This window comes from Castor canadensis, chromosome 11, assembly GCF_047511655.1.
Source record: "Castor canadensis chromosome 11, mCasCan1.hap1v2, whole genome shotgun sequence".
Taxonomy (NCBI): domain Eukaryota; kingdom Metazoa; phylum Chordata; class Mammalia; order Rodentia; family Castoridae; genus Castor; species Castor canadensis.
Genome location: NC_133396.1, coordinates 14,409,847 through 14,437,195, shown reverse-complemented (window position 1 = coordinate 14,437,195; position 27,349 = coordinate 14,409,847). Strand labels below are relative to the sequence as shown.

The window sequence follows — 27,349 nt, the reverse complement described above, 5'->3', positions numbered from 1 at the left end:
GGCAGAGGCTGAGCCCCGGAAACAGTTAGGGCAGTGGCCTAGGAGATAAAGAAGGAGGGAGGAGCCCAAGTGGAAACAAGATAGGCTCATAGTGCCACTTTCTCCATCTTCCTCTGCAGCCCACATCCAGCTGTTGTCCCTCTCCTCCCGCCCTGTGCTTATGGTCGCTCTTTGCTCTGGGATCTTAACACTAGGCCCCATTGGTGCGCAGAACAATTCCAGGAAAAGTGCTGCATGCCCTCAGAGTCCAGCCTCTGGGCAGGCACCTTCTGGAGGTCAGATGTCCCTTAATTCAAACTACTGGCAGGTGCCAGGCCCAAAGGGCCTTCAGGATCTTCAGGAAAGTGGCCTCAGGGGACCATGCAAATCAGAAAGCAGAGCTGCACTCAGAGGGCAGCATTTGGTCTGCCTCACCTGCCCCAGGTGTTGCTTGTTGATTGAGTGAAAAAGCATGTACATGTAAATATGAGGGGACAGGGGACAGAGGCCAGCTGGTAGGAGTACTGCAACTTAGAGGACCACAAGAGTCATTCTTCCCCAGACTCCCTATTTAGTGTTTGCTTTCTGAGCTCCTCAGAGCTGGGCTGCAGCTGCATCTCCCCCATCCTCCCTCCCACTTTCCTCCAGGGAACAGGAATCTCCCGGATCAGATTCTTGGACTCCCAGGCACCAGGCAGTCATCTGCCAGCTGCTGCCTGGGCCCAGGGGAGACATCCACACCAAGAAGAGGCTGCCTGCCTGGCCTGAGCCACTCAAGGCTCACAGTGCTACCGTGACTCTTGTCAGTCTGGGGCACTGTGAGACTCTGGCCCCTAAGGTCAGACTTTGTTCTTAGTCTCTCTGGCACTGGGAAGACCCAGTCTGGTAGGTGACAGGGAAGGGGTTGGGCTGGGCAGAGGGGCAGGGCCCCCAGGCTTTCTATGCTGCTGGGAGCTGCCAAGGCCCAGTCTTCAAGTGGCTGCAGCTATCCATTGATGCTATCGTTGGAAAGTTGAGGCTAGGAATGAACCAAAGGTCCATTCATCACATCAGTAAGGGCTACGGAACAGTGGTAGAGGCTGGTGCATGGCACCCCATGTCCCACCCCATGCTAACTGCCTGTGGGGTAAGCACACAAGAGACTACGAGAATTTGGAAGAACATCCTCTCTCCCTACACACCAAGCTGCCTGTCCTTGCTCACCCATGACTCAGAGCCCACAAGTAACTGTCTGGAAAGTGGAAGTGGGTGAGTGTATTGCCCTAGGTTGTGCCCAGGAGTGGCAGTGTTCTAGTGTCTTTGCCCTGTCCCTGGAGAAGGAGCCAGCCCCTGCATGTTTCTTCCTTCTAGGGCTCCTCAGAACTTCACTGAACAAAGGCTGAAGGTTTGATTGGCCCCTGGACACTCCACTTCTCTCTGCTCTTCCCTTCCTCTTGAACTGTACTCCTTCCTGCAGTTTCTCATTGCTCATACCCTCTCCCCACTCTGACTCTCAGGCTCTCCTCTACATGGCCTCACGCATGCTAGACAAGCACATCCCAGTCCTGCCACAATCTCTTTATGCACATTGGCTAGAGATGTGTTCAGGACCCCTTCCAACCTCCCTGAAGTCGGGGGGGTGGGTAGGGTGAAGAGGAAGTTATTAACCTGAGAGAGGTTAATGCCTCTCAGCATAACTGTATGATTTGTGTGAATTTGGTTTTTTTTTTAAAAAGGATCACGTGGTTGAAGTGGACCATAAGGTGAACATAAGTCATCTGAGCACCACAACCCTCCCTTAGGATAATGCCTCCAGAAAGCTCCATGTTCTGAGCTTCAGTCCATTTTCAGGACCAAACAGGTGACCAAAGTCTTGGACAACAGGGTGAGAAAGGACTGAGGGCGGGGTAGGTTAGACTGGAACTCAGACAGCATTAGACATATGGTAATTTCCCATTTTCATCCAGAGCCAGCCTCCAAGACTAGGTTCCAGGGTGCCTTCTGAGAGCTGGTGGACCTTGGCAGGGTTTTGAAAACCTGAATCCTGATCTCAGGGTCCAAGGCCTGGGCTTGATTTCTACCTCTTGCCCAGACAGCTACAGGGTGCTGAGGGGACTCTGAAAGCCCTGGACTGACCTCCCTAGGAGTCCAGGATCAACCCTTACCTTCTGGGGTACAGGGAGAGCTCCAGGGTCAAGAAGAGGAATAGAAAGGAAATGCTGCCACCTCCTGCCCCATTTCCTGCTGTCCCATTCTGTTCCTCCAGGACCCTTCTCACTCCTCTGACTGTCACTTCCTTCTTGCAATGATGTGAAGAGGTGAGGTTACAGCTTTTAAAAATATTCTGACTTTGTTAACCCTGTCAGTACTGCCAAAGTAAGCCAGATTCTTCCCAGTTTCCTAATTTCTGCACTTCCCACCTGCTACTCACTGGGGTCGTGGCAACAGGGGACAGCCAGGCAAATAGCCAGGACCTGCACAAGAAAGCCCTGGAGGCCCATAAACACACACATACATGCATTCACACTCACATGCTTTTGTTCACACTCACACTCATGTTTCACACACAAGCCAGGCCCCTGGAACTTGGACTGTTGGCACCACGCAGTCATAACCCAAAGTTACCTGCCCTTTTTCTATACTCTGTAGCCCTCGTGCTGTCTTTTTTTTTTGTGGGGCGGGGGCTTCTCTTCTGGGGACTTCCTTCCCCAAAAGTCCTGCCTCAAAGAGAGGGAGATGAGGTCCTTTCTCCCCTTTTGGGATTATTTATATGAAGCATCTCTGAAGGAGCAATTCAGAGACTTAGGTTCCAGCCCTAGGTTGGACCCTAGCAGAGGAATCCTGGGACGGTGCCTTTCACATCTATGAAATGAAGAGATATAGTTAATGCAGTGCTTTTCTTGGCAGAAAATCAGAACTGCTGGGGATATTTTTCCTAATACACCTGTTTGGCCTCATCTTGTACCATCTGAGTTAGCCTCTCTAGGGAAGGTGTGTTTTGGAAAACATGCCCCAGGTATTTCTAATGCAGAACCAGACTGGGGGAGGGGAGGTCAATCCTGGTGATTTCCAAGTGACTTTCAGGCTCTGATCCTAGTTCCACCTCAGGTTCTGGAGGGAGGATCTCAAGAGCTGACGAGCTATGCTTCTATTCTGCTTGCTGTGGATTTGGGTGGCAGTAACAACCCAAAGTCCATCTGGATGAGTAAACTCCAGATCCTATCTTCCCAAAGAGCTGGGGCTGGATGAGCCAGGCCCACTCTTCTTTTCTAGTCAGTAGTCTCCACTCCTTGCCTGGCCACAGAGGCCTTGACAGGGTGACTCTTCCCTTAATCCCCAGAGCAGACAGAGATGAGGGAAGGTTAATTTCCGTCCCAGCTGCCTGACAGCTGGGGCTGACAGTGGCAGACCGGATAGCCAAGAGACCAGGGACAAGGAGAAGGGATAGTGGAGCAGGAGGCTCTGCCCTAGCCTATGACCAGTTGTTGGATCAGCCTGGTTCCAAGCCCCTCAGAAACCAGACTATCCAACACTCATTGCTTCCCCCTACTAATGAGAAACTGAGGCTCAGAGGAGTGATGGAATTTTTACAGGCCCTTTGGTCCCTAGATCAGTGCCCTCCCCAAGGCCACCTTGGCTGGACAAGAGAGAGGGCCAAGGCTGCCCCACAGAGCCCCTGCCAGACTGTGCCTCACCATCTTTGCGGTAGTAAAGGATATCCACTTTGCACTCCTCTGCCCCCAGCAGGGCCTGAGCCAGGCGGGACACAGCACTGCTTGGGGTATTGGGACCTGTGAGAAAGTCGCAGGTGCATGGTCGCTGCATCACCTCCACTCGGGAGTAGCCGAAGAGTTCACAGAAGCCATCGTTGCAGTAAATGATGGCGCAGTTCTCCATCTGAGCATTGGCGATCAGGAACTTACGACCTGGGTTGGGAGGCGAGAGGTAGGAAGACGCTGGTGGTCAACCACAGGGGTAGGGGAGAGAAAGATCCTAGGAACCGATGGCAGCAGGGAGGAGGATTTAGCTGCCGGCAGCAGGGCAGGGACCAGATGAGGGAGGAGGAGGTCGGGTTGGGAGAGGGTAATGGAAGGGCCAAGAGTCATGGGGGGAAGGTCATTCTTCCTGGAAGTGAAAGGAGGAGTGGACGAGGGGGAAGCAAGATGGTGAGCAGAGGTGGTGGTGGGGGAACAGGAGTCAGGCCTGGGGATTGTGGGAAGACAGGGCCACTAGGGTCAGCGAGGTGGAAGGCCAAAGTCTTCCTGGAAACAGTGAAAGGGGTCGGGAGGAAGGCTCAGGGTGGGATGTGACCAGTGTGGGGTCGGGATCAGGAAAAAAGAAGGGTGGCGGGGCTCACCAGGTAAAAAGGGAGTCAAAGAAACCTCTAGAGTCAGGGAGGGAAATGGTCAGGTGGAGGAAGCGGGGCAGTGACTAGAAGGGCAGGTCTGGGCTGCGGAAAGGGCCAGCAGCTGCATTCTGCCCCCGGTTTTCCAGAAGAGAGGATGGCACAGAGAAGGAAGACGTCCAGAATCTGCGTACCTCCTGCCCTTGCCCCATCAGAAGTTAGTACAAGGGTCTGGCCCCGCCTGCCACCGAACCCGGACTCCAGATGGTCTCTCCCACCCCAACATGCACACTCACTCTGGCCCTCGAACTTGCGGATGATGGTGTCCAGGTAAGTGTTTTGGGGCGCGACGTGGCCCCGGCGGACAGGCATCTTTCAGCTTCTGCGCCCCCCCGCCTCCCGGCTCCCTGCGTCTCCGCCTGTCCGCGGTTCTCCGTGGCGTCCGGCTCCAGGTGGGCGTCGCCCCCGAGGAGGCCGCCGGGCTCCGCGCCCCGCCCGCCCGCCGGCGTCTGCCCTCCCCTCCCCCGCCCGCAGCGCGCGGTGCCTCCTCCCCTCCGCTCCCGCCCGGGAGCTGTCCCCGCCGCGGTGCTGAACCAGGCCTCGCGACGGCGATGGGGCGGGGTCCTTAGCTGGAGGTTGGGGGGACATTGAGTCCTAGGGAGCGGGGCGGGGGCCCGGGATGGGGCAGGCTGCTCCGAGGTGCTTCTGCTCATGTTCCAATGTCCGGTGGCCTTAGCATTTCTGGAACCCCTTCTGGTACTGAAGGGCAGTTTTTCTTTCCCAGTACAGGGAAGTGTCCCAGGCAGGAGAGGGGGAGGGGAGAAGTTATTAGGGTCTTCAAGTAATCTTTTACTGAATGCTCTTTCCCGGGTCTGACTGGCTTGACCCTGACAATGGAACCTTTAGCCTTCTTGCCCATCCTTGACAAGTGACCTCCAGTAGTTCCCCCCACCCCCCACCCCAATGCAGAGCTCCTGGTGGCAAGCCCAGACAGGGACTTTACTGGAAGGATGGGATAAAGATACACTTGAAGGTACAAGAAATATGCAATAAGGTGCCTTCTTCGGAGGCCTCAGTGCTCTTAGGGTACAGGCACAACTTGAAAGGGGAACAGATTTAAAACCACCACCTATTAGCAAGTGACTACTGATACAAGTGTCTGAGTACTGATTGAAAATGAACACACTAGAAGAAACAAAAGTTGAGTTTATTGAAAGAGGCTTCTTGGAGAGGAGGGAGAAGGAGACCACTGTTCATTAGGCATCTTGGTGGGCTTAGAGCTTTTCAGAGGGTCTCATGAACCAAGCCTTGGAGATCAAGCATTCAAAATGGAGTGTGCACTTCAGGCAAAGGTCAAGGGTAATGTCAGTGCAGAGGGATTGAGCTGGATGGTGGGAAAGGTAAAAATGTTGAAAAAAGGGTAATTGACAAAGACCCTCAATGCGCTTTTGAATAGCTAGATTTAATCAATGAACAACCAAGTTCTTAAGCAGTTGGACATTTAGAAGAGAGTTTGAAGACATTTGGAGGAAATAATTCTAGCAAAATAAACTCTACAGTGATGGGTGGGGAAGGGAGGATAGCCACAGAGGCTCAGTGAAGCTTTTGCTGGAGTCCAGGTGAGAGGCTTAGAGTCCTGGGCTGGGTGTGCCTTTGCCACATGGAGCCACAATGCCTTGTGGGGGCTTCGTTGGCCACTGTGGCTGGGGAATGAGAGGGTTGCAAGTGTGGCCTCCTGGGGGATAGAGGTGTCCTGGCTTGCCCCGGCAGGCTGGCTGTGGAGGAAAATTGGAACTGTTTTTCTCACGAGCTCAGTATATGGGATGCTGAGCTCTGAGGATGGAACTAGGTAGTACAACACCACTCATTCATTCACCTAGTCATTCAAACATTTTCCAAGTCCCCATGGTGTGCCAAGGCCTGCGCTGACTGAGATATTACAGCACAGAAAAAGAAGAGAAGTGACAGAAACATCAAACAAGAGTGCTGGAGTAAGAAGTGCGTGGGACTACCCACATAACAGGAAAAGTTGTTTTAGAAATCCGGGCAGAGTTAGGAACCATAGAGATCTCAGCCTGGTATCTCTGTCCCTTGAGCTCTTGACTTTTATGCCCAGATTCTGAATCTGGGAAGTGCTGTTTTTGTCCACCCTTCTACCAACTTAACTATAGCTCTGGTGCCTCTTCTCTGTGGCTTTCAGCTGTTATGCCACTTCCATCCAAAAGCCCCCCAATCTCTAAAAGGTATTGACTCCTAGACTCCCCAGGAAGCCTTGGAGCTTCTAGACTTGGTGAATCTAAAAATATTGGGTGTGGCATCCATGTGGCCAGAAGGCTGGGAGGGGGAGGGGCAGAGGCCCTCCCCCCTTTCCCAAGTCTATCCTTAGAGCACTAATATCCTGACTATCCCTCACAGCAATCTCCTCCCTGTCCTCCCCTCCCCCACTGAGCCTGGAAAGGTGCTGTTTGCCCTGTCCTTGCTTCCCAGGGCAACGGGCCAGGCAGCAGGTGTGTGTGTGTTGAACAAGGCCATCTCCAGAGCTGAGTGGCTGGAGATGAGCTTTGTTTAAATATTAAAGAAGTCAGATCATTAATCATGCCTGGCTCAGTGCCCAGCTACCCACCGTCTCCATTTGGGAAGGCCTGGGCTAGGATAGGGAGAGCCACAGGGCAGCTTGTGAAGCTACTTGCATTTTAGGTGGCCAAGAAAGAGATTTGGGGGACTGGATTGTGCAGCTTGACACAGGGCAGACCAGAGGATCAGCAGAGAGATGCTGGTCCATGTACAGAGCACAGTGCTCCTGAACAAATTTACCAATTTGTAAAAGAATGCCTAGTTCTACTTGAGGACATTTTATAAGGGAACTGAAGCAGGGTCCTTTTTTTAATCAGAGCAGAGGCTCCTTGGGTCCTGCAGTCCCAGCCAAGCCCCATAGCTGAGTTCCTAGACAAACAAAGGCTATGTAGAGAATTAGTTCTGGACATGAGTTGGGGTGGGCGCTGGTTCAAAGGAAAACACCCATTGAGTCACTAAAACCATGGTTTCTGCCCCCTCCCCCCTCCCACCCCACCACCCCGGGAACAGGGGAAGGAGGCTGGTTGGAACCCAGATCACACAAGGAATCACACAGAGTTGGGCACCTGTGCCTCACACACAGGTTTGTAAACACACAGTCACAATGTCACACATACCAGATCTGCCACAGCTGAGCCCAATCACAGCTGGGTCCTATGCCTGAAGACTATCTCTGCCCTTGTCCCCTATCCTTTCTGGCTTAGCTGCCCTCCTCCTGCCCCCCATTCTCACCAATCTCAGTGATGGCTAGTCCCAGCTCCACCATTCATCTCTGAGCCGTGAAGACTTCTTGTGCTGTATGAGGCTCCAAATGATCAGACTGATGACACATGGCATCATGATGAAACACAGACCCACCAGAAACCACTGTCTTCGGGTAGCCTGGGTGGTTTTGGGCACCTTTTTGACTGCCACTGACTGTTTTTCCAGGTAGTACAGCCTGCAGGCTAGCAACAGTACTATCAGAAGCAATAAAAGGCCCAGGACCAGCAGTATCCATAGTGCAGGCTTGAACCCCTTAAGGTCCACTTCCATACCCAGGAAGACCACTTTGTTTGCACCTCTTCCTGTGGAAGACAGAAGAGTTTTCAAAGCAGGCAGGCCTGGGTAGGGGCCATGGGGTCTTCTGTGGCTGTCAGGAAGGATCTCACTATTACTGGCCATCTTTCTTAGCCTCATGCCACAGGCAAGGGCATTGCCTTGGAACAAAGGTGAGAAGGAAGTACAAAAGGAAGAGGAGAAGATGCACATACCCCATGGGGTCCAAGTAGGGGCAAGATGCCCCCTCTGCTCAGGTGCAGCCTGGAAGTATAGCCAAATGATGTGCAAGGAAGCAACTAAGCCAGCGTTGGGCATGGGTTGTGCTATTGGCTAAGTCACCCAGCTGTACTGCTATGCTGGCTCAAGGCAGGCCATGAATGGGTTAGGGGTTAAGGCTAACCTAAGGCAGGGCAGGACAGGGTAGGGCTTGGGTCTGCACCAGAGCTGGGATCAGGGTCAGATTATCCAACCTTCAAAAGAACAGCTGTAGTCTGGCCAGCCCAGGATTTCCCCATGCTGCACGTTCTCAGTCACCAGCCAGTTCAACAGTGGCTTGAAGTAGTTCATGAAGGCCTCTGAAGACACCTTGGACTTCCCAGTCAGCTCCTTTAGGACCTCTGGCCAGGGCCTGCTGGAGCCTACCTTCAGGACATCCCTGAGGGAGAGGGAACAGCTGTAAGGCTGTGTGGGGATATCAGCAGGTGCTGCTGGGACCCCTTAGTACGCTCAGCCCTGGCCCCAAGGCTTTGCTGGCCAGAACTGTCCCATAGAGCTCAGCATAGTAGATACAGTCATCACCTTTGAAATAAGACTCATCTGAGTTTGAATCTCAGCTCTCTCCCTTAGTAGCTCTGGTACCTTGGGCAAATAACCTGTCTGAGCCTCAGTTTCCATCTCCGTAAGAATGGAGATATTAACAATACCTACCTCATAGAGTTGTCACAATGCTGGGAGGTGACAAATGCTAACTGCTGCTCATTATTAGAACTACTGAGGTCATTATTATCTTCCTGGACTCAAATAAGCACCCCGCCTGTGCCAGTTTCCAGTGAGGTGCTTGGTGTTGTTAGGTAAAGGCAGCCTGTTGGCCCTTCCTGACCTCATGGGGAGCGCTCAGGAGCGTGGGAGGTGCTCTGTGTCCCACCTGCAGTGCTACATAAATGTCAGCTCTGTCTCCAGGCACACCCAGTGTTTGGTGGCAGATGGTAGAGCCATCAGCTTGGCCCACTGCACTCATGGTGGGGGTACAGGGTGTGTCAAAGCCAGGGCTCCAGGCTTGTCACCCTGGCACAGCAGCACTGAGCAGATGTTCATCCTTCTCAATTTGCTTTTTCCCTGATCTGACCAGGAAATAAATGGGAATTAGAAGCCCAGAGGTCACTGTGTGTGGTCTGGACTAACAGAACCCAGGCTCAAAACCCAGCAATGCTACATATGGGCCACAGAACCTCAGGCACATAACCTCTCTCAGCCTCAGTTTCCTTACCAATAAAACAGGCTCTATGAATTTCTACCCTTCATCACTGTGAGGATTAAATCACGTAATTATGAAGGAGAAACTTTGTAGCTTCAAAGTCTTTACACAGCGCTTGATAAACAATGAGTTGGTCATTGTGGTACATGTCTATAATCCTAGCTACTTATCCTGAGCGCTGTCTTAAAACAAAAACAAAACAAACAAAATCAAGAAGGAATGAGATGGGGAAACTAAAGGTCAGTGAGTCCTTGGCAGGCACCACTAGGCAACAATGTAGTTTAGATCCTACAGAAATGAAGGCAAAGAGTCACCAAGATCGAAAGAAAAGGCTTTGGATGTAGCTCAGTGGTGTAGAGCCTGGCCTAGCAAGCACAAGACCCTAGGTTCAATCTCCAGTACCACAAAAAATAATAAAAAATAAATAAAAGGAAGAAAGAAAAGAAAACAAAAACCATAATGAACCCTTGGTAAGATGGTTAAGAAGAACCTAGTGGGGTAAATGGCTTGTTTGTTTTGAGACAGGGTCTTCCTATGTAGATCAGGCTGGCTTTGAACTCACAATCCTTCTGCTTCAGCCTTCTGAATGCTGGAATTTCAGGTGTGGGCCCACCATGTAATCCCCAACCTGGGAGAACAGCTTTGACTATTGAGAGTCTTCTTCCTTAGAACAGCCTGCAACTAAGTGTGGTTGCTCATATCTATATAATCCCAGGTAAACTGGGATCGGAGACTGGGAGGATGGAGGTTAACTCTGGGCAAAAAATAACTAAAGCAGAAAGGGGTGGGGGCATGGCTTAAGTGGTAGAGTGCCTGCCTACAAAACCCTGAGTTCAAACCCCAGCACTGAAAAACAGTAAAACAAAAAGACAACCCAGCCCCGCAGCTGTGGGGGCAATCTTTGTAATCCAAACTCAGCAGCAGACCATCTGGGAAGGACAGGAAAGCAGAAGGCTGCAGAGCTGGACATTGGGCACTGGCCTCAACTCTCACACCACCATCCTGGACAAGGACAGGCCAGCTAACTAGGGGAGCAAGAGGACTTTGAGAAATTACATGGGGTCTACTTTGACCCTTCATTCCTAGCAGAATCAGCTCATAGCCTGGTCCAGGGTATTTGCATCGGTGAGTAAACATTGCCAATCTCCATCTTCAAGGAGGTAGACTTGAGACTTGGGTCTCCTGTCTCCTCGTATTTGGCTGTCTTATGAATAAACTCCTTCTCTATTGCAAAATGCATCATTTCAGTGATTGGCATATAATGAAGCAAGCAAAATAGGCCTGGTAACCCCTGCTCCACCCTCATCCACAAAGGCCCTTGCCTCCCCTCTCCTGCACAACCCATTCCCACTCTGCAGCCATTTCATTCTCCCCAAAGCTCATGACACCCTCTTTCTTAGAGCCCGTCCTCTACTCACAACCCAGAAAATGAGGTTGAAGGCCCTGAACAAGAGATTCAGGGTCTTCTCAGACCAAGGGTGTGGACAGTGATACAGAAGGACTGATGAGCAATGACAAAAGATGACTGGTCACACGGTTTGGGACCAAGTCAGTCCCTGGGAACTGTGTGCACCCTGGATGGGATGGAGGAGAGAAGTGGTGAGGATGACAGGTCAAACATCCCAGGTGGGATGATGTGAAGAAAACAGACTCTTCTATCTCTTGCATTCCTGCATCTGGGGATAGAGATTCCTCTTTGGTGTTGTGTTCCTCTTCTTCCCTCCAACCCCCAGCCTTCACTGGACCACCTAACCCTTTTTGCATATTCACCAAAGTCCTTTCCTATTGCTCTTAGCTCCTTTCTGGTAATATGTAATTTATTTATTGCATGGTCCAGTGCCCCCTGCTGGACACAGAGTGACTGGTCAGCACTGTCATAAGTAAATGTTTCCCTTTTTTTTTTTTTTTTTTTTGTGGTACTGGGGCGTGAACTCAGGGCCTACATCTTGAGCCACTCCACCAGCCCTTTTTGGTGATGGTTTTTTTTTTTTTTTGAGATAGGGTCTCATAAACTATTTGCCCGGGCTGGCTTCGAACTGTGATCCTCCTGATCTCTGTCTCCTGAGTAGCTAGGATTACAGGTGTGAGCCACTGGTGCCTGGCAGTAAATGTTTCCTGAATGAATACAAGACAGGCAGCCAGAGACATGAATGAAGAGAGCAAACAGGAGCCCTTGTGTTCGACACATTCAGAAAAGTCTCAAAGCTAAGCAGTTAGTTAGAATAAACTCCTGTGGTATGAAAGAGTGGAAGAACAAATAAGAGAGATGATTGTCATGCAAGGTATAGTCCTCCCTGGGAGCAAAGTCCAGGGGACCAGTCCTCCAACTTCATCTTGCCTGGTAGTTACAGACAAACTGCCTGTAGAAATCAAAACTATGCTCATTGGGTATGCAAAGGAGACTGGGTGCATGGTAGCACATGCTTATAATCCCAGCTCTTGGGAGACAGAGGCAGGAGGACCTTGAGTTTGAGGCCTGCCTGGCCTATATAATGAGACCCTGTCTCAAAAACAAGACAAAACATGCAAAGGATACTATATCATGTGGCATCGTTAATTCTCTGGGAGATATAAATAAAATGGTGACCTTGACCAACTAGGGAAATGGACATACTGAAATTAGTCGTAATCAAGGATGGCGGAAGGCCCAGTTAGTGGGTGAACTACACAGCTCAATGGTTGGAACCAGTAGAACTGGATCTAATCTCAACAGTTTGGACACAACAGTATGAAAGATAATCTGTTTTACACTCAGCGAAGTCAGAATGTTTGCTTCTTAGTAAATCAATGACAATCAAGTGACCTCTCTGACCTTCAGTTTCATCATTTGCAAATGATGGATGGTATCCACTTTGTAAAGTTAAGAGATACATCAGCAGGTCTGGAAAGGATGGGCTAGATATCAAATACAGGAGAAAAGACTAGAAGGTCAAAGTGGACCACTTGGATCAGCCTGGGAATTGGATTGAACACCTTCAAGATGACAGGAAAAGCAGAGTGCATAGAAGAGTGGCTCAAATGCAGCTGAGGGACAGCCAAGCCCCCCACAAGGAAAGAGCGAGGGGATTCAGATGGAAAGCAGAAGGCTGGGGCAGGACTCCATCTCTGGTTTCCCATCTAGAGCAGTTTGATGTACTGCATATGCAAGACTATATGTGTGTTTGTGCACATGTGTGTTAGCAGCAGGGGCCAAATGGGCTACACCAGAAGAAATGGGCTTGTATTGATGTAGGAGGAACAGCAGTCTCCTCTAGCGATCAGTGAAGCTCTGCTCAGGAAACCCAGGGTGATCAGGTGAGGAAAGAGTTCACAGAGCAGGACTCCCGGCAAGGTTGATGTCAGGAACTAAGAACAAAGGAGGGAGGAGGACACTCACCCCAGGATCTTCCCAGCCATCTTGGAGTTATAGATGTTACACCGGTGCAGGGGGCCCACATGGCCTGAGGCCTTGCACAGCGCTTCGTGGAACTGGAACTGGAGCACTAGGCTGATGAAGTACCTGGGTAGAGGAGCATGAGGGCAGACTGGGGAATAGAGGCCAGGGGTGGGAAGCCTAGAGCCACATGGAACCAAGAAGCTCTGACATGCACTGGCCTTTGGGCCCACACCAGTAGCCACAGCCTGCACGAAGGCTCCTTGGGCAACCTCTGCCTTGGGTTGTCCTAAGAATCCTTCTCTAGCCTTCTGAACCAACAGTAACCCAGCCCGTGCCTCCCCTTCTCCTACCCTCCTCCAGGAGGCAACAGGGATGGTTTAGAATGTTCCCAACCACTCTACCCTCTTCACAGGCCCTAATGGCAAAGCTCAAAGCTGATGAGGGAGGGATAGAGGTGCAGGTGATGTTTGGGTATAGGGCCATCTTAGAAGTCCTCAGTCCTGTGTTCCCCAAGTTCCAACTCTCAGAGCTGGCTCTGTCAACAGAGCCAAACCTTTACCGTATGTAGGGCACACTGGCAGAAACATGGAACTTGGAACCTGGGTCAAAGTCTTCTTCTGACCGTGGAGTGGGGGGGCACAGGCCCTGGTACGTCAACCTGATGGGAGAGAAACAGAGGCTTGAATATGGATCCTTGAAGTTCAGAGCCTTTTCTTTTTTGAACCACTTTTATGTGTCTGGACCTGACCAGGCAGGCATGGTGGTACACACCTGTAATCCTAGCATTCAGGCAACTGAAACAGGAAGATTTCAAGTTTGAGATGAGCCTGGGATCTTGTCTCAAAAAAGTAAACGACAACAACAATGGAAAAACCCCAAACTTGGACCTGGCATGCAACACACACTCGATCCATTTGCATTGATGAGACAAGTGAACACATGCAGGATGGGGAACCAGAATGAGATAATAACAGCAGTCCACACCAAGCACTTCCCTGTGCTCTGAGCTGAGCTTTCTGTGTGAATTCCTGCACTCACTCAACACACATGCCTGACCTCTGAGGGGGCCAGGCCCCTGTTTGCATCCATCCAAATGATGGAGGATGAACTAATAAGTAATGCTAAGAAGAAAACAGAGAAACACTTCTGAGGTGCAGCATTACTATTGTTCTCATTTTTACAGACAGGAAAACCAAGGTTTAGCAATCAGGAAACTGGCCGCAGAACCCAAAACTAGTCATTGGCAGATCCTAATAACCTAAAGTTCTTGTTTTGTCCCTCTCAGCTGTACAAACATGAGACTGGTTGTCACTGAGCCTTGTCTTAAGTGTCTATAAAGTGGGGATCAAGTTACCCATCCTTGGGACAAGACAGTCTGTGGGAAGGCTTATTGTTGTCTTGTTGGTTCACCGGCTCCCATCCTTTTGGGAGTTACCTCTCCTCCTGTTCTTGATCAAGGCCCAAGTTGTCACCAGCTCTTACTCTGCCACTGGGTTCCATCAGCTGGTGGTGGGCACTGCTGGCACCCTGTGGTGGGTGTCTCAAGGGCTGGTGTCCTTGAAGGACACAAAGTCAAGATCTACTGACCCCACCAATGAGGCAGGCTACTGGTGAAGGTGGGAGGACAAAAGGAGGAGCTAAGCCACCTGCTGGGGTGGACATGACTTTGGCAAGCTCTGTGAGCACTGATTGCTGCTTCTGTGAGGTGAGCACCTTGAACAAGCACCACACGGCATGGTTGTGATGGTTCAAATGAACACAAGGGCCTGGTGCAGAAAAACTGTAGGCCATGCTCAGTGACCCATTGCACCCTGTGTCTAGCAGCCTTGAGCCAGCCTGGTGGATATGGAGAAGTCCTCATTACTGGTATTTATTATGCAATCAAAAGACCTGCTTGATGACAGCTTGGGATGCTGAGCCTCTGGCAGATGTGCATGTGCGTGTGTGTGTGTGCATGTGTGCATGTGCGTGTGTGTGTGTGTGTGTGTGTGTGTGTGTGTGTGCTGGGATGGTGGGCCTGTCTCTCTCTCTCCCATGGGAACTCCTAGAAGGGAAAGTTCTCAGGCCCCTGTAAACTTTTTGACCTCACTGTGGGAGGAGGCAGCAGGGGACTGCCTGAAGGTTAGTGTTTCTGTTCTTGGAGAAGCCCAATTGCAATCATGGTGGGAGCTTCCTACCCATCCAGGGAGCAGTGGAGCCACCACCAGAGTCCCTTTTTCCACAGATGGGATGGAAGCCTAGAGAAGTTAAGAGACCAATCAGCGCTAGTGCCAGATTCAGCCTCATGGTTGGCCCATGTTGGCTCTGTGCACTACAGCATGGAAGATTTTGTCTGGGTGACAGCAAACAGTTCGCATTGCCAAGGGCTTCCTCAGGCCCTCAGCTCACCAACATTGCACGCTCACTGTCAAGCTCTGCCCACATCAGGAGAGGGGACAGGGCCAAGAGCCCAGGGCCATTGCCTTCCCCACCTGAGCTTCCACCACTCCTGGTTGTAGATGTTCTTCTGGATGGTGCCATCGAAGACCTTCCAGCGATATAAGTCCACCAGGTAGCTGAAGGGGATGAGGGCAATCTTCTCCAGGGCAATGCCCATCAGGAAGTTGACCTCCTCCTCTGGGGATGGGGTCAGGGCAATCAGGAGGCAACTTCTGGATTCTCCTTTCCTTTAGCCTTACCTGGAAAGCTCTAGTCACCCCCCACACCCCCACAGCCCTGGCTTTAGCTCCAGGCTCAGGTAGTCTTACTGTTTTCCTCTTGGTCCCCATCACCTGAATTCTGGTGCTGGAGGCTGAGCAGGCCTCTGTTGAGCAGGTGCTTATGGGAGGAGGCCGAGAGGGTGATCATCGACCCCACGGCCTCTTCAAAGGCTGGGTTGGCGCCTGTGCGGAAGAGTATAGAGAGGTTCTGGTACTGCAGGAAGTACTGGATATGGCCCATCTGGTGGAAGATGGAGAGCAGGTCTTCTATGGTCACCTCGGTGCACTTCTTTATCCTACAGTTAAAGGGCAGGGGTCAAGGAGCATGGGGACTCCCTGGGGAGAATGAAAGCGTCCCCATTCAGATTCCTTTAAAGGATCCGGGGTGGACAAGCTGGAGACCAGAAAGGCCTTAGCTGTTGTCCTTTCTCACTCCAGGTCCCATATCCAACCAGTGACCATGCCCCATTGCTTTCACACACCCACCTCCCCCATTTCTTGCTCCTGGCTCTCACTGCCCATCCTCTGACCCTGCTCTCCCACTCCCATTGCCCACTCCTTGCCTACATGACCTAAAACGGGCAGACAGCGGGGAACAGACAGAAAAGGGCAGAGTATCATTCCGGCTGCAGGCCATGTGAAAGTGGGCACCTGAAATCATTGCCCTTGTAGAAGTCCCAGGCAGAGGCATGGCATTCCACTTCCCGCCCATCAGTTGGCCTCTCCAGCATAGATTTTTTCCAGAAATCAGGTGGGGCAGCTAGCAGCCCCAAGGAGGTAAAGAACATGTCTGCTTCTGCAAACATTTTCTCAGGCTTCCAGTGCTGTGGAGAAAGAAGAGGTGCATGGGGGCTGTCCTGTGTGCCCAGGGGTACTGAGGGGTGGGGACACCCTGAAGCCAAGCACCGACCTGGCCTTTCATGATCTTCGTGACATCCTCTGGAGGCGTCTGAGGATAGGGCAGGACCAGGTCTAGGATGTTGACCCAGGACTGAGCCCACATGTTTCCTGGAAGGAAGCAGAAGGGCTAAGAGGAGGCGAGAGCAACCTCTCCCCTGAGTGAGTGCCCACCTCTGCCGCCATCCTGGCTCTTACCCAGGAGGTGGGCAGGGATGGGTCCCCGTGTGTTGATGACCTCTGACCCATAGTAGCGGTACAAGGCACGGCGCACATAGGCATGCAGGTTCAGGTAGAGTGGTTGTAGCTCCTGGTAGAGCTGCTCCAAGTCTTGCTCCAAGGTGTCAGACTCATACTTGGAGCGCCACAAAGCCCCCATGTCTTTGTAGCCTAGGACAGGAGAAAGGCCTCAAAAGGCGCCCTCCATGCCACACCCTTCTGCCCTGGCCTTGCAGGGAGGAGACCCAGACACCTTCTTAGGGAAGTTGCTTAACTTCCCTGATCTTTGGGGTCTTCACCTGCAAAATGGGACAACTAGGTTCCAAAGCCACTGTCCATGCTGAGACAAATCAGTGCCAGCTCCTGTCCATGTTTGCAAGGCCCTGTCCTCTTTTTCGCCCACCCCAAGCCCTACCTCATCCATAGTCCTGTGAACATACGGGCTTCTTTTGGATCCACCAAAACCCCAACTCGCTCCTAGTGCGGAGTTGCTGCCCAGGATGAGCCTTTGCTCCCTGCTTGCCTGGCTCTTGCCCATCTTCCAGGCCTGGGTAAATCCAGCAAAGTCTTCTCTGACCACTTGTCTGAAGGGGGTCTCTCCTCATTCCCTCCCTCAGCAACCCCTTCCTCTGTGGCATCCTCTCAGTGGCATTAGAGATTAGTGTGTACTTGACTGTGGTCACCTCCCACACAGGATTGCAAATCCATGAGGGCAGACATGTCTGTCCTTCCACTTCTCCAGCACACAGCGCATACTAGATGCTCTGTCAAAATTTGCGGGGCCCAGCTGTGGGGTTTGTGGTTCCCCACAAAGGGAAAAAGAGTTCTGCCTCTGCTTGGGTCCTCTGCAGTCTCAGCTTTGGCCCTTCCTGGGCATTTACCCACGACATGTCACGTCTAGACTGCTCACCATTGAGCCGCGCAGCCTTGTTGCTGAGCTGCACATAGCGCCCGAAAATGGGGCGCAGCTGGCGACCTACAGCATCTCGCCAGCCCTGCCAGGCCCACAGCAGCTCCTTCCGGTCCCTGGAGGTGGCCATGATCTCTTCAAGGTCTGTGCCCAGAATAGGAACCACATGGGACCCCATGCCCACGTGCCTCTGCCCTCACCCTCCCTGGATGCCCCTCCCTCAACTAGGGCGTGCAGTTGGGGTCAGGAGGCTCATATAAGGGGCAGGGCTTGGGGGCTCACCAGGCTCCAGGGTCATGCAAGGCCCTTCATCCAGACACACCTGGCCCATACTGTACGTCGTCTCCATGTAGGCCAGAAGCTTGTTGTACTGGAGGAGTAGGTGTCACCCAGGGCAGGCCTGTGCCCTTGGGCCCACCCCCAACACTAGTCCCAACAGCCAGGAGGGGTGCGCCTGGCTGAAGTCCCCCCTTTCCCCACCCATCCCCCTCCTGCTCCAGACACTCTGGTTCCCCCCCCACCAGGCCTGACCGACCCACCCACCCACCCCTGGGGCAGGGGAGCGTGTGCCTGGAGGCCTGGGGCTCTGTCTATCACCTCCTGGAGTTCGTCCTTGGGCAAGGCCGCCTTGTCTATGTCCTGCAGCTTACTCAGCATGCGCTTCACAGCCGGGTCCTGGAATTGGGTGATCTTAAACAGGCGGGCCCGGGTGCCAAAGTATGTCATGAACTGGGTCCTCTCCACCTCCTTCTGCAGCTAGAAAGAGAGTTGCCAAATTTGTTACAGTGAGTAGGTCCCATATTGAACTCCAGGGCCACAGCCCTTCCCTTTCCCACTCACTCCTGAAGGCCACTTTAAGGGTCCAGAATCATCGCAGATTTGCTAAGAGGAAGAAACAGGAAGCCTGAGAAGCAAGGAGGTAAGATTTACAAGGAAAAAGAAGCAAGAGATTCTTATGCAGAGAAAGTTTTTTGAGGCCACCAAGAGGCCTGGAGCTTGCAGCCTATTTTGATGTGTTTTGTGACTTCCCTCTTTCCTCTAGCTCTGGACGGGGGCAGGAGGTTGGATCCCCAACCCCCATGACCACTAAGAAGAGCAAGGGGAAGAGGGACTGAGGGGGAAGGTGGTACCACACCATTTTCTCCTGATTTGGCTTGGTGATGTTGGTGACATAGTTCCAAGTGGTCTCCATGAACTGGTTCAACACAACCTGGGCTGTTTGCTCATAAAACTGCAGAAACAGCTTTGCCTCAGTTTCATTGTACAATTCATCTGCAGGGAAAGGGATTCTGTGGTCTGGGGGAGTCCTGCCCCTGCCCCATCCCCTTATCTCATCCCAGGCCCCTTTGGATCCCTGTCGTACTTAAACCCAGATCACCCACAGTCTTGAGCAATAGCAAGAGCTGCCCATAACAGAGAAGCACAAGAAGGGAAGGTCCAGGGTGAGTCCATCTTGTTCCCATGATCAAGAGAATAGCAGAGCTGGAGGAGGCTATGGGCCAATTATGAACCAGCTCCCTATTGTGACATCAGGGACCAAAGGATTGGCCACGGAATGTTAGTACTGGAAAGCACCCCCCCCACACACACACCTTTTGGTGCAACTGTCTCCATTTTACAGGTGAGGAAAATTCTGAGGTCTTGGACAGTCAAATCATACAACCTGATTCACATGGCTAGCTAATGGGAGAGCTAAGAAGAGAACCCAGGGCTCTGGACTTTTAGGCCAGAATTTGTTCTACTTTACTTGGTCCCTTCTCCTGGGGGTTGGAGCCACCCTTGCACATTAGCCAGGGATTGATGAGACCCCTTAGGTCTCCACAGGTTGGAGTCACCTCTAAGCATGTGGGTGGGATGACGGATGAGTGGGTGGATGGACAAATGGGTGAGAGATGGATGGATGGATGGATGAGTGGATAGAGGGAGCAAGGGAGGGATGGACAGATGGATGGATGTATGCATGAAAGTGACATTTCTGGGACTTCAGACTTTGGAAGCCCAGTTGTCTCCTCAGGCTCTTTTAAGTTGACCTCTTAGGTTCACATTTTTGGTATTTTCCTCTCTCGTGGGATATGTGATTATCGCCATTGGCTGTACAGGGCCCTTCCTCCCTTTCCTTCACTCTCACACCTGCTTGTGCAGGAAGTAGTCAGTTGAGGAAGACACACAGGGCTGAGGGCTGCATGGGGTATGCAGAGGTATGGCTAACCCCACCATTCAGGGGCAGGGCCATGAGTTCCTGAGCCTGGTTTCAGCTTCAACTATGGAACTCAGCTCCCTGCTGGCCTGTGGTGACACCCCAGGACAATGACCTATATTGCTTGGAGAGCCCAGCCCCATCTGCTCCACCTTGAGATTCTGTCCTCAGACTCACTTTCCTCTACTCACAGACTTCTACTCTTCAGTTGCCTAAAGCCCAGAGTCACCCACTACTTCACCATGCAGAAAATAGACCAAATAACCCCCAAGGTATGATCTATGTGATCAAAATGTATTTAAAACACAAGGAAAGAAAGAAAAATCAGTGACACATATGGGCTCACAGGAATTAATAAGTTGAGTTTACAGGGTAGCCCTTCTGCTCCAAACATGTAGACTTTTTTTTTTGTGGTACTAGAGCTTGAACTCAGGTCCTTCACTTTGAACCACTCCACCAGCCCTTTTTTTTTTTTTCTGTGAAGGGTTTTTTGAGATAGGGTCTCCTGAACTATTTGCCTGGGCTGGCTTCAAACTGGGATCTTCCTGATCTCTACCTCCTGAGTAGCTAGGATTACAGGCGTGATCCACCAGCTCATATAGACGTGTTTGATGAAACCTAGGATTTCTAGTGCCAGGCATGGTGGTACATGCTTGTAATCCAGCCCTCAGGAGGCTGGGGCAGGAGGATGGTGAGTTGAAATCCATCCTGGGCTATTTAGTGATTTTTTTCAGGAGTGATTATAACAATAACCAACCCCCATCAAATCCCCTTTCCAGGTGCTAGCTACCATTAGGGGCTTTCAGTATCAAAATCCTCATCACAAACCCATCAGGTAGGTACTTCGATCAATATTCCATTTTTCACATGAGGAACTTGTTTATAGACACAGCTACCAAATAGTGGCAGTGGGTCTGAAATCCAGTGGCCTGGCTCCAAGATCTGTGATGAGCTAAAGACACATGAGTGAAGCGGACGACACTGAGGAAGGTCTCATCAGCACAAAAGATACTTAAAACTCAGAACTTAACTAAATACACAAATTAACTCAATTTATAAATGCCACAATGTAGCCCCACTCAGTACAACAATTCAAAAAAAGAAATGAACTCAAACAGGATCAAAGACCAAAGAAAAGAGCAAAATCTATAAAAAAATTTTTTAGAAGAAAGCATAGGGGAAAAGGTTAATGACATTAAGTTTGGCAATAATTTCTTGAATATGACACCAAAAACAAGGCAACAACAACAAAAATTGACAAACTCAACTTCTTTGAAATTAAAATTTGATTGACTTTTTTTTTTTTTTGGTAGTGCTGGGGTTTGAACTCAGGGCCTCAAGCTTGCTAGGCAGGCTCTCTACCACTTGAGCCACTCTGCCAGCCCTGAAATTAAAATTTAAAAAAATCTATGGTGTACTGAGGTTTGAACTCAGGGCTTTATGCTTACTAGGCAGGTGCTCTATAGCTTGAGCCATGCCTCCAGCCCTAAAATTAAAAATTTCTGAGCGCTGGGGCTGTGTCTCAGTGCTTGCCTAGCATGCACAAGGTGCTGGGTTTGATCCTCATTACTGAAAAAAAAAAAAAAAACTTTAGTGCATCCATCAACAGCACAAAGGCAACTCATACGATGGGAGAAAATATTTGCAAATCACATCTGATAAGGAATTAATATCCAGGGTATAGAAAGAACTCTAACTCAAAATCCAAAGAAGAGGAAGGACTTAAGTAGAGATAGTTCTCTCAAGAAGACAGTGAGGCCTATACCAAAATTAACTCAAAATGGATCAAGGATCTTAATATCAGACTCCAAACTCTAAAGTTGATACAAGAAAGAGTAGGAAATACTCTGGAGTTAGTAGGTATAGGTAAGAACTTTCTCAATGAAACCCCAGCAGCACAGCAACTAAGAGATAGCATGGATAAATGGGACCACATAAAGCTAAAAAGCTTCTGTTCATCAAAAGAAATGGTCTCTAAACTGAAGAGAACACCCACAGAGTGGGAGAAAATATTTGCCAACTATACATCAGACAAAGGACTGATAACCAGAATATATAGGGAACTTAAAAAACTAAATTCTCCCAAAACTAATGAACCAATAAAGAAATGCGCAAGTGAACTAAACAGAACTTTCTCAAAAGAAGAAATTCAAATGGCCAGAAAACACATGAAAAAATGCTCACCATCTCTAGCAATAAAGGAAATGCAAATTAAAACCACACTAAGATTCCACCTCACCCCTGTTAGAATAGCCACCATTAGCAACACCACCACCAACAGGTGTTGGCGAGGATGCGGGGAAAAAGGAACCCTCTTACACTGTTGGTGGGAATGTAAACTAGTACAACCACTCTGGAAAAAAAATTTGGAGGCTACTTAAAAAGCTAGACATTGATCTACCATTTGATCCAGCAATACCACTCTTGGGGATATACCCAAAAGACTGTTACTCCAGAGGCACCTGCACACCCATGTTTATTGCGGCACTATTCACAATAGCCAAGTTATGGAAACAGCCAAGATGCCCCACCACTGACGAATGGATTAAGAAAATGTATCTATACACAATGGAATTTTATGCAGCCATGAAGAACGAAATGTTATCATTTGCTGGTAAATGGATGGAATTGGAGAACATCATTCTGAGTGAGGTTAGCCTGGCCCAAAAGACCAAAAATCGTATGTTCTCTCTCAGATGTGGACATTAGATCAAGGGCAAACACAACAAGGGGATTGGACTTTGAGCACATGATAAAAGCGAGAGCACACAAGGGAGGGGTGAGGATAGGTAAGACACCTAAAAAATTAGCTAGCATTTGTTGCCCTCAACGCAGAGAAACTAAAGCAGATACCTTAAAAGCAACTGAGGCCAATAGGAAAAGGGGACCAGGAACTAGAGAAAAGGTTAGATCAAAAAGAATTAACCTAGAAGATAACACCCATGCACAGGAAATCAATGTGAGTCAATGCCCTGTATAGCTATCCTTATCTCAACCAGCAAAAACCCTTGTCCCTTCCTATTATTGCTTATACTCTCTCAACAACAAAATTAGAAATAAGGGCAAAATAGTTTCTGCTGGGTATTGAGGGGGTGGGGGGGAGAGGGAGGGGGCGGAGTGGGTGGTAAGGGAGGGGGTGGGGGCAAGGGGGTGAAATGACCCAAGCTTTGTATGCACATATGAGTAATAAAAGAAAAAAAAAAAAAAGAAGACAGTGAGGGAGCCAGGTTCTGGTGGCTCATGCCTGTAATTCTACTTGGAGGCTGAGATCAGGAGGTTTGGGGCCAGCCTGAGCAAATAGTTTGGGAGACTCATCTTGAAAAATAATCAAAGCAAAATGGACTGGAGGTGTGACTCAAGAGACAAATCATGAAGCCCTGAGTTCCAAAAAGCCCAAGTACCAGAAGAAGGAGGAGGAGGAGGAGGAGGAGGAGGAGGAGGGAGAAGTGGAGGAGGAGGAAGAAGATAGTGAGGGGCTCACAGCACATGGAAAGATGTTCCATAGGGCTGGCGGAGTGGCTCAAGGGTAGAGAGCCTGCCTGGCAAGCACAAGGTCCTGTGTTCCAACCCCAGCACCATAAAAAAAAAAAAAGATACTCAATAACACTAATCATTAGGGAAATGCAAATAAAAACCACAAGACACCACTTCACACCCATTAGCTGGCTAATAATCAAAAAACCAAAAGTTTCAGCAAGGATGTAGAGAAATTGAAACCCTTGGGCATTGTTAGTGGGAATGTAAAATGGTGTAGCAACTGTGGAAAACAGTATGGAAGTTCCTCAAAACAAATTAAACATAGAATTACCATCTGATCCAGCAGTCCTGCTTCAGGCTACAGACACAAATAATAGATACTTGTGTATGGCAGCACTATTCTTGATAGCCTTTGGAAGTTCAAATGTTCCTTGATAGATGAATGGATAAATAAACGTGATATACACATACAATGCAATATTACTCAGTCTTAAAAAGGAAGGAAATTCTAGTACATGTCATACCATGGATGAGCCTTGAAAACATTATGCTAAGAGAAGTAAGCCAGACACAAGAGGGCAAATATCGTATGATTCTATTTATATGAGGTCCCTAGAGTGGTGAAATCCTAGAGACAGAGTGGAACAGTGGTTACCCGGGACTGAGGGAGAGGAAATGGGGAGTTACTGTTGAATGAGTGCAGAGTTTCAGTTTGGAAAAATGAAAAAGTTCTAGAGCTGGGTGATGGTGGTGGTTACACAGCAACGAGAATGTGCCTAAAGCTGCTGAATTACGTTCATTAAAAAAAAAATGAACCAGGCACCAGAGCCTCACACCTGTAATCCTAGCTGCTTAGGAGGCTGAGATGGGGAAGATCGAGGTTCAAAGTCAGCCTGGACAAACAGTTCATGAAACCCCATCTTCAAAATAACCAGAGCAAAATGGGCTGGAGATGTGACTCAAGTGGTAGAGGGCCTGCTTTGCAAGCAAGCACCAAGCCCCAGTCCCACCAAAAAAAAAAGGCTAAGATGGGGCTCAGTGGTAGAGCTCATACTTAGCATTTGAAAGACCCTGGGTTCAATCTCCAGCACCAAAAAAACAAAACATAGAAAACATAAAAAGTTTAGGTGATATTCTGTATCACCTAAAACAAACAAACAAATATATATACATATATAAAATTTTCTTTATGTGGGACTCGGGTTTGAACTCAGGGCTTTGTACTTGCAAAGCAGGCACTCTACCTCTTGAGCCACATCTCTAGTCCATTTTTGCTCTGGTTGTTTTTAGAGATGATGTCTCATGAACTATTTCCCCAGGCTGGCCTCAAACCTCAATCCTCCAAACTCAGCCTCCCAAGTAGCTAGGATTATAGATGTAAGCCACTGGTGCTGGCTAAAAGCATATTTTTAGAAGTAGTTAGAATGGTAAATGTTATATCTGCTTTACCACAATTAAAAAACAAAACAAAACACAGAGCCAGGTTCCATGGATCATACTTGTAATCCCAGCTACCTGGGAGGCTGAGGAAGGAGGATTACAAGTCTGAGGCCAGCTTGGGCAACTTAGTAAGACCCTGTCTCAATTAAAAACCAAAACCAAAACAACACAGATCTTTACAGTAAGGAACAGAATCGGTGAAGCAAAAATAGGTATCAGGTGCGGGTGGCTCGCACCTATAATCCTGGCTACTCTGGAGGCAGAGATCAGGAGGATCCCAGTTTGAAGTCAGTCAGGGCAAATGGTTCAAGAGACCCTATCTTGAAAAAAATCCCCAGAAAGGGCTGGTGAAGGGGATCAGTGTATAGGTCCTGAGTTCAAACCCCAGTACTGCAAAAAAAAAGAAAAAAAAAGCTTTTGTAAAAATGCAGGAGGTTTAAAAGAAACAGCAATGTTAAATGAAAAACATGGCAGCCAATTTAGTTTGAAAATTAAAAGGGTACATTTAACAAAATAAAAACATTCTAAAAAAAAAAAAGGAAAAACATGGCTATTAAATTGAAACAACAAAGCCCTCAGTGAACAGCTTAAGCAGTGGACTGAAAAACAGAATTGGGCCTGAGAAGACACAGCTGGGGACCTATCTGGACACACATGTGAGAAACGTGATCATGAATTGGGGGACAGAGGACAAGACAAACTCCAAGCAGGGTCTAACCAGAGTCCACGAAGAGGCTGGACAGCGTGAGTGAAAGGGAAAGATGGTGGCTGAATGTGCTGGAACTAACCAAGCAAGCTGTGCTCCTGGGAAGAAACCAGTCCCTCGTGCAGGAAGTTGTGTGCTAAAGTTACTAGAAGTGGTGGGGGAGGGGGGGGCAGGAACACCGACAGATGACTCAAGTTTTCCCTCCAGTGTTGTCACCCAATTGCTCTGTTCCTTTCCCTCTCTCTCAAGGCAGGAGCTGGTCTCAGTCTGACTGCAGCTCTCTGGTCAGGGACTTGGGAATGCAGTGTGGGGCAGATATGAAACATCTTGACCAGGGGCTGACCATTCATTACAGAGGGAGCCACGCGCTCGGACTTTCTGCATGATTACAGCAATCATGTAGGATTTGCAAGAACCATTCCACAGGTACGAAAAACACAGGCTCAGCTGGATGCTGGTGGCTCATGCCTGTAATCCTAGCTACTTAGGAGGTAGCTAGGGGCTTTGTGGTTCAAAGCCAGCCCCTGGCAAATAGTGCACAAGACCCTCTGGAAAAAACCCATTATGAAAAAAAGGCTGGTGGAGTGTCTCAAGTGGTAGAGCACCTGCCTCGAAAGCATGAGGCCCTGAGTTCAAATTCCAGTACTCCCCCCCCAAAAAAACACCCAGGCAACTCAAAGTCACCTAGGTAGTAAGTGCCAAGGTGGGCTTGGTCTCAGGCCTACTCCAAAGCCACTTGATTCACTGATGTGAAAGTCAGAACCAGTGTAGGCAGCTAGAGGAAGGGTGAGAAGTTGGGAGGTCAAAGAACTATCTAGCCTCCAAACCACCTTTGGTCAGTGTAGGTGAGAGCAGGTAGGTCACCTTGGCAGGTGAGCCATGAGGAAGGGCTCAGACTTTAGGGCCACTGGAAGTAAGTGCTGGTGTTGCCTTCTTTCTGCTGTCACTACCTTGTCTTCTACCACCTCCTAGGGGGACCCGGTTTCTCTCCACTCACCCAAGGAGGCACAAACAGGAGTTTTAACAATTGAAGTTTAAAAAAATTGAGTGTATAAGACTGGTCAGGCCAGCCACAATGTTAAGATTCTTTGCCCTCAGTCTGTAGCTCAGTCCTTTGGGTGTGGAAGGCTGGTGACCTCATGTTGCTCACAAGCTCTGACAGGCAGAGCTTGTCCATAAAAATAGGAAAGGCAGTTTAAAGATGTCCTTTGTGTGGCAGACAGCTTTGCAAAACATAGGCTGGAAAGAGGGGCTGGAACTAAAACAGTCTGTGGAAGCAGAAGGCTTGGATCAAGAGTATGTTTATAAGGTTCATTGTCCTACTGAATTGTAAACTTCCACCTCCTTGCAAATCCAGAATTCAACTCCACATCCTGCCCCATGGAAGACATCTGCACACAGACACGCCCTAGCAAGTACTGTGGACTACCCAGGCACCGCTGATTTATTCCTAGCTACTTGGGAGGCTGAGATCAGAAGGATTGTGGCTTGAGGCCAGCCAGGGCAAAAAGTTAGCAAGACCCCATCTTAACCAATAGCTGGGTGTGTTGGTGTCTGTCTGTCATCCCAAGCTATGTCAGAGGCTGAGATTGGGAGGATTGCAGTTCTGGATCAGCTTGGGCAAAAAAAGTTCATGAAATCCCATGTCAACAGAAAAAAAGCTGGGTGCACACCTGTCATTCCAGTGGCGGTGGGGATAGTAAAATAGGATTGTGGTCCAGGCCAACCAGGACAAAAAGTGAGACCCTATCACAAAGCCCTGAGTTTGACCCAATACCACAGAAAAACAAAAACAAACAAACAAAAAAAACCCTGTGTACTAGGCTAGGCACAGGGGCTAACATCTATAATCCTAGCTACTGGGGGGCAGAGATAAAGAGGATAGAGGTTTGAGGCCAGCCTTGACAAAAAAAATATGACCCCCCCACAACTCACTAAATAAGCTGGACTTGCCTGTGGTCCCAGATAAGTGGGAGGCCATAGGTAGGATTGCAGTCTAGGCTGACCCTAGGCAAAAAATGAGACCCTATCTAAAA

The 27,349-nt window shown here is 49.6% G+C and overlaps 1 protein-coding gene across 2 annotated transcripts; it reads right to left on the bottom strand.

Moving 5' to 3' along the window:
* Window positions 1–5,491: 5,491 nt before the first annotated feature.
* Window positions 5,492–18,780, bottom strand: LOC109703285 (angiotensin-converting enzyme-like protein Ace3). 2 transcript variants are annotated; one of them, XM_074045379.1, is made up of 14 exons: window positions 18,629–18,780; window positions 18,091–18,249; window positions 17,776–17,863; window positions 17,494–17,637; window positions 16,563–16,754; window positions 16,378–16,475; window positions 16,119–16,291; window positions 15,540–15,763; window positions 15,240–15,384; window positions 13,328–13,426; window positions 12,769–12,891; window positions 8,390–8,573; window positions 7,610–7,694; window positions 5,492–6,078 (listed from the first exon to the last, which is right to left on the bottom strand). In XM_074045379.1, the coding sequence occupies exons 1-13, from the start codon at window positions 18,683–18,685 to the stop codon at window positions 7,644–7,646; spliced, it is 1,737 nt and encodes a 578-aa protein (XP_073901480.1). In that variant the 5' UTR covers window positions 18,686–18,780; the 3' UTR covers window positions 5,492–6,078; window positions 7,610–7,643. The 2 variants fall into 2 exon arrangements, with proteins under 2 accessions (XP_073901480.1, XP_073901479.1); XM_074045378.1 differs by having other exon boundaries at window positions 7,610–7,944; window positions 8,389–8,573; window positions 18,629–18,779.
* Between the last annotated feature and the right edge of the window lie 8,569 nt (window positions 18,781–27,349).

What these genes read in the sequence shown, in the direction of transcription:
- LOC109703285 (XM_074045378.1), bottom strand. Translation starts at nt 18,685, where the DNA reads ATGGAGACCACTTGGAACTATGTCACCAACATCACCAAGCCAAATCAG. An exon ending in CAAGGCTGCGCGGCTCAATG is followed by an intron (nt 16,755 to 17,493) that starts GTGAGCAGTCTA and finishes CTCCTGTCCTAG; the next exon opens with GCTACAAAGACATGGGGGCT. An exon ending in GCCAGTGTGCCCTACATACG is followed by an intron (nt 12,892 to 13,327) that starts GTAAAGGTTTGG and finishes TCCTCTACCCAG; the next exon opens with GTACTTCATCAGCCTAGTGC.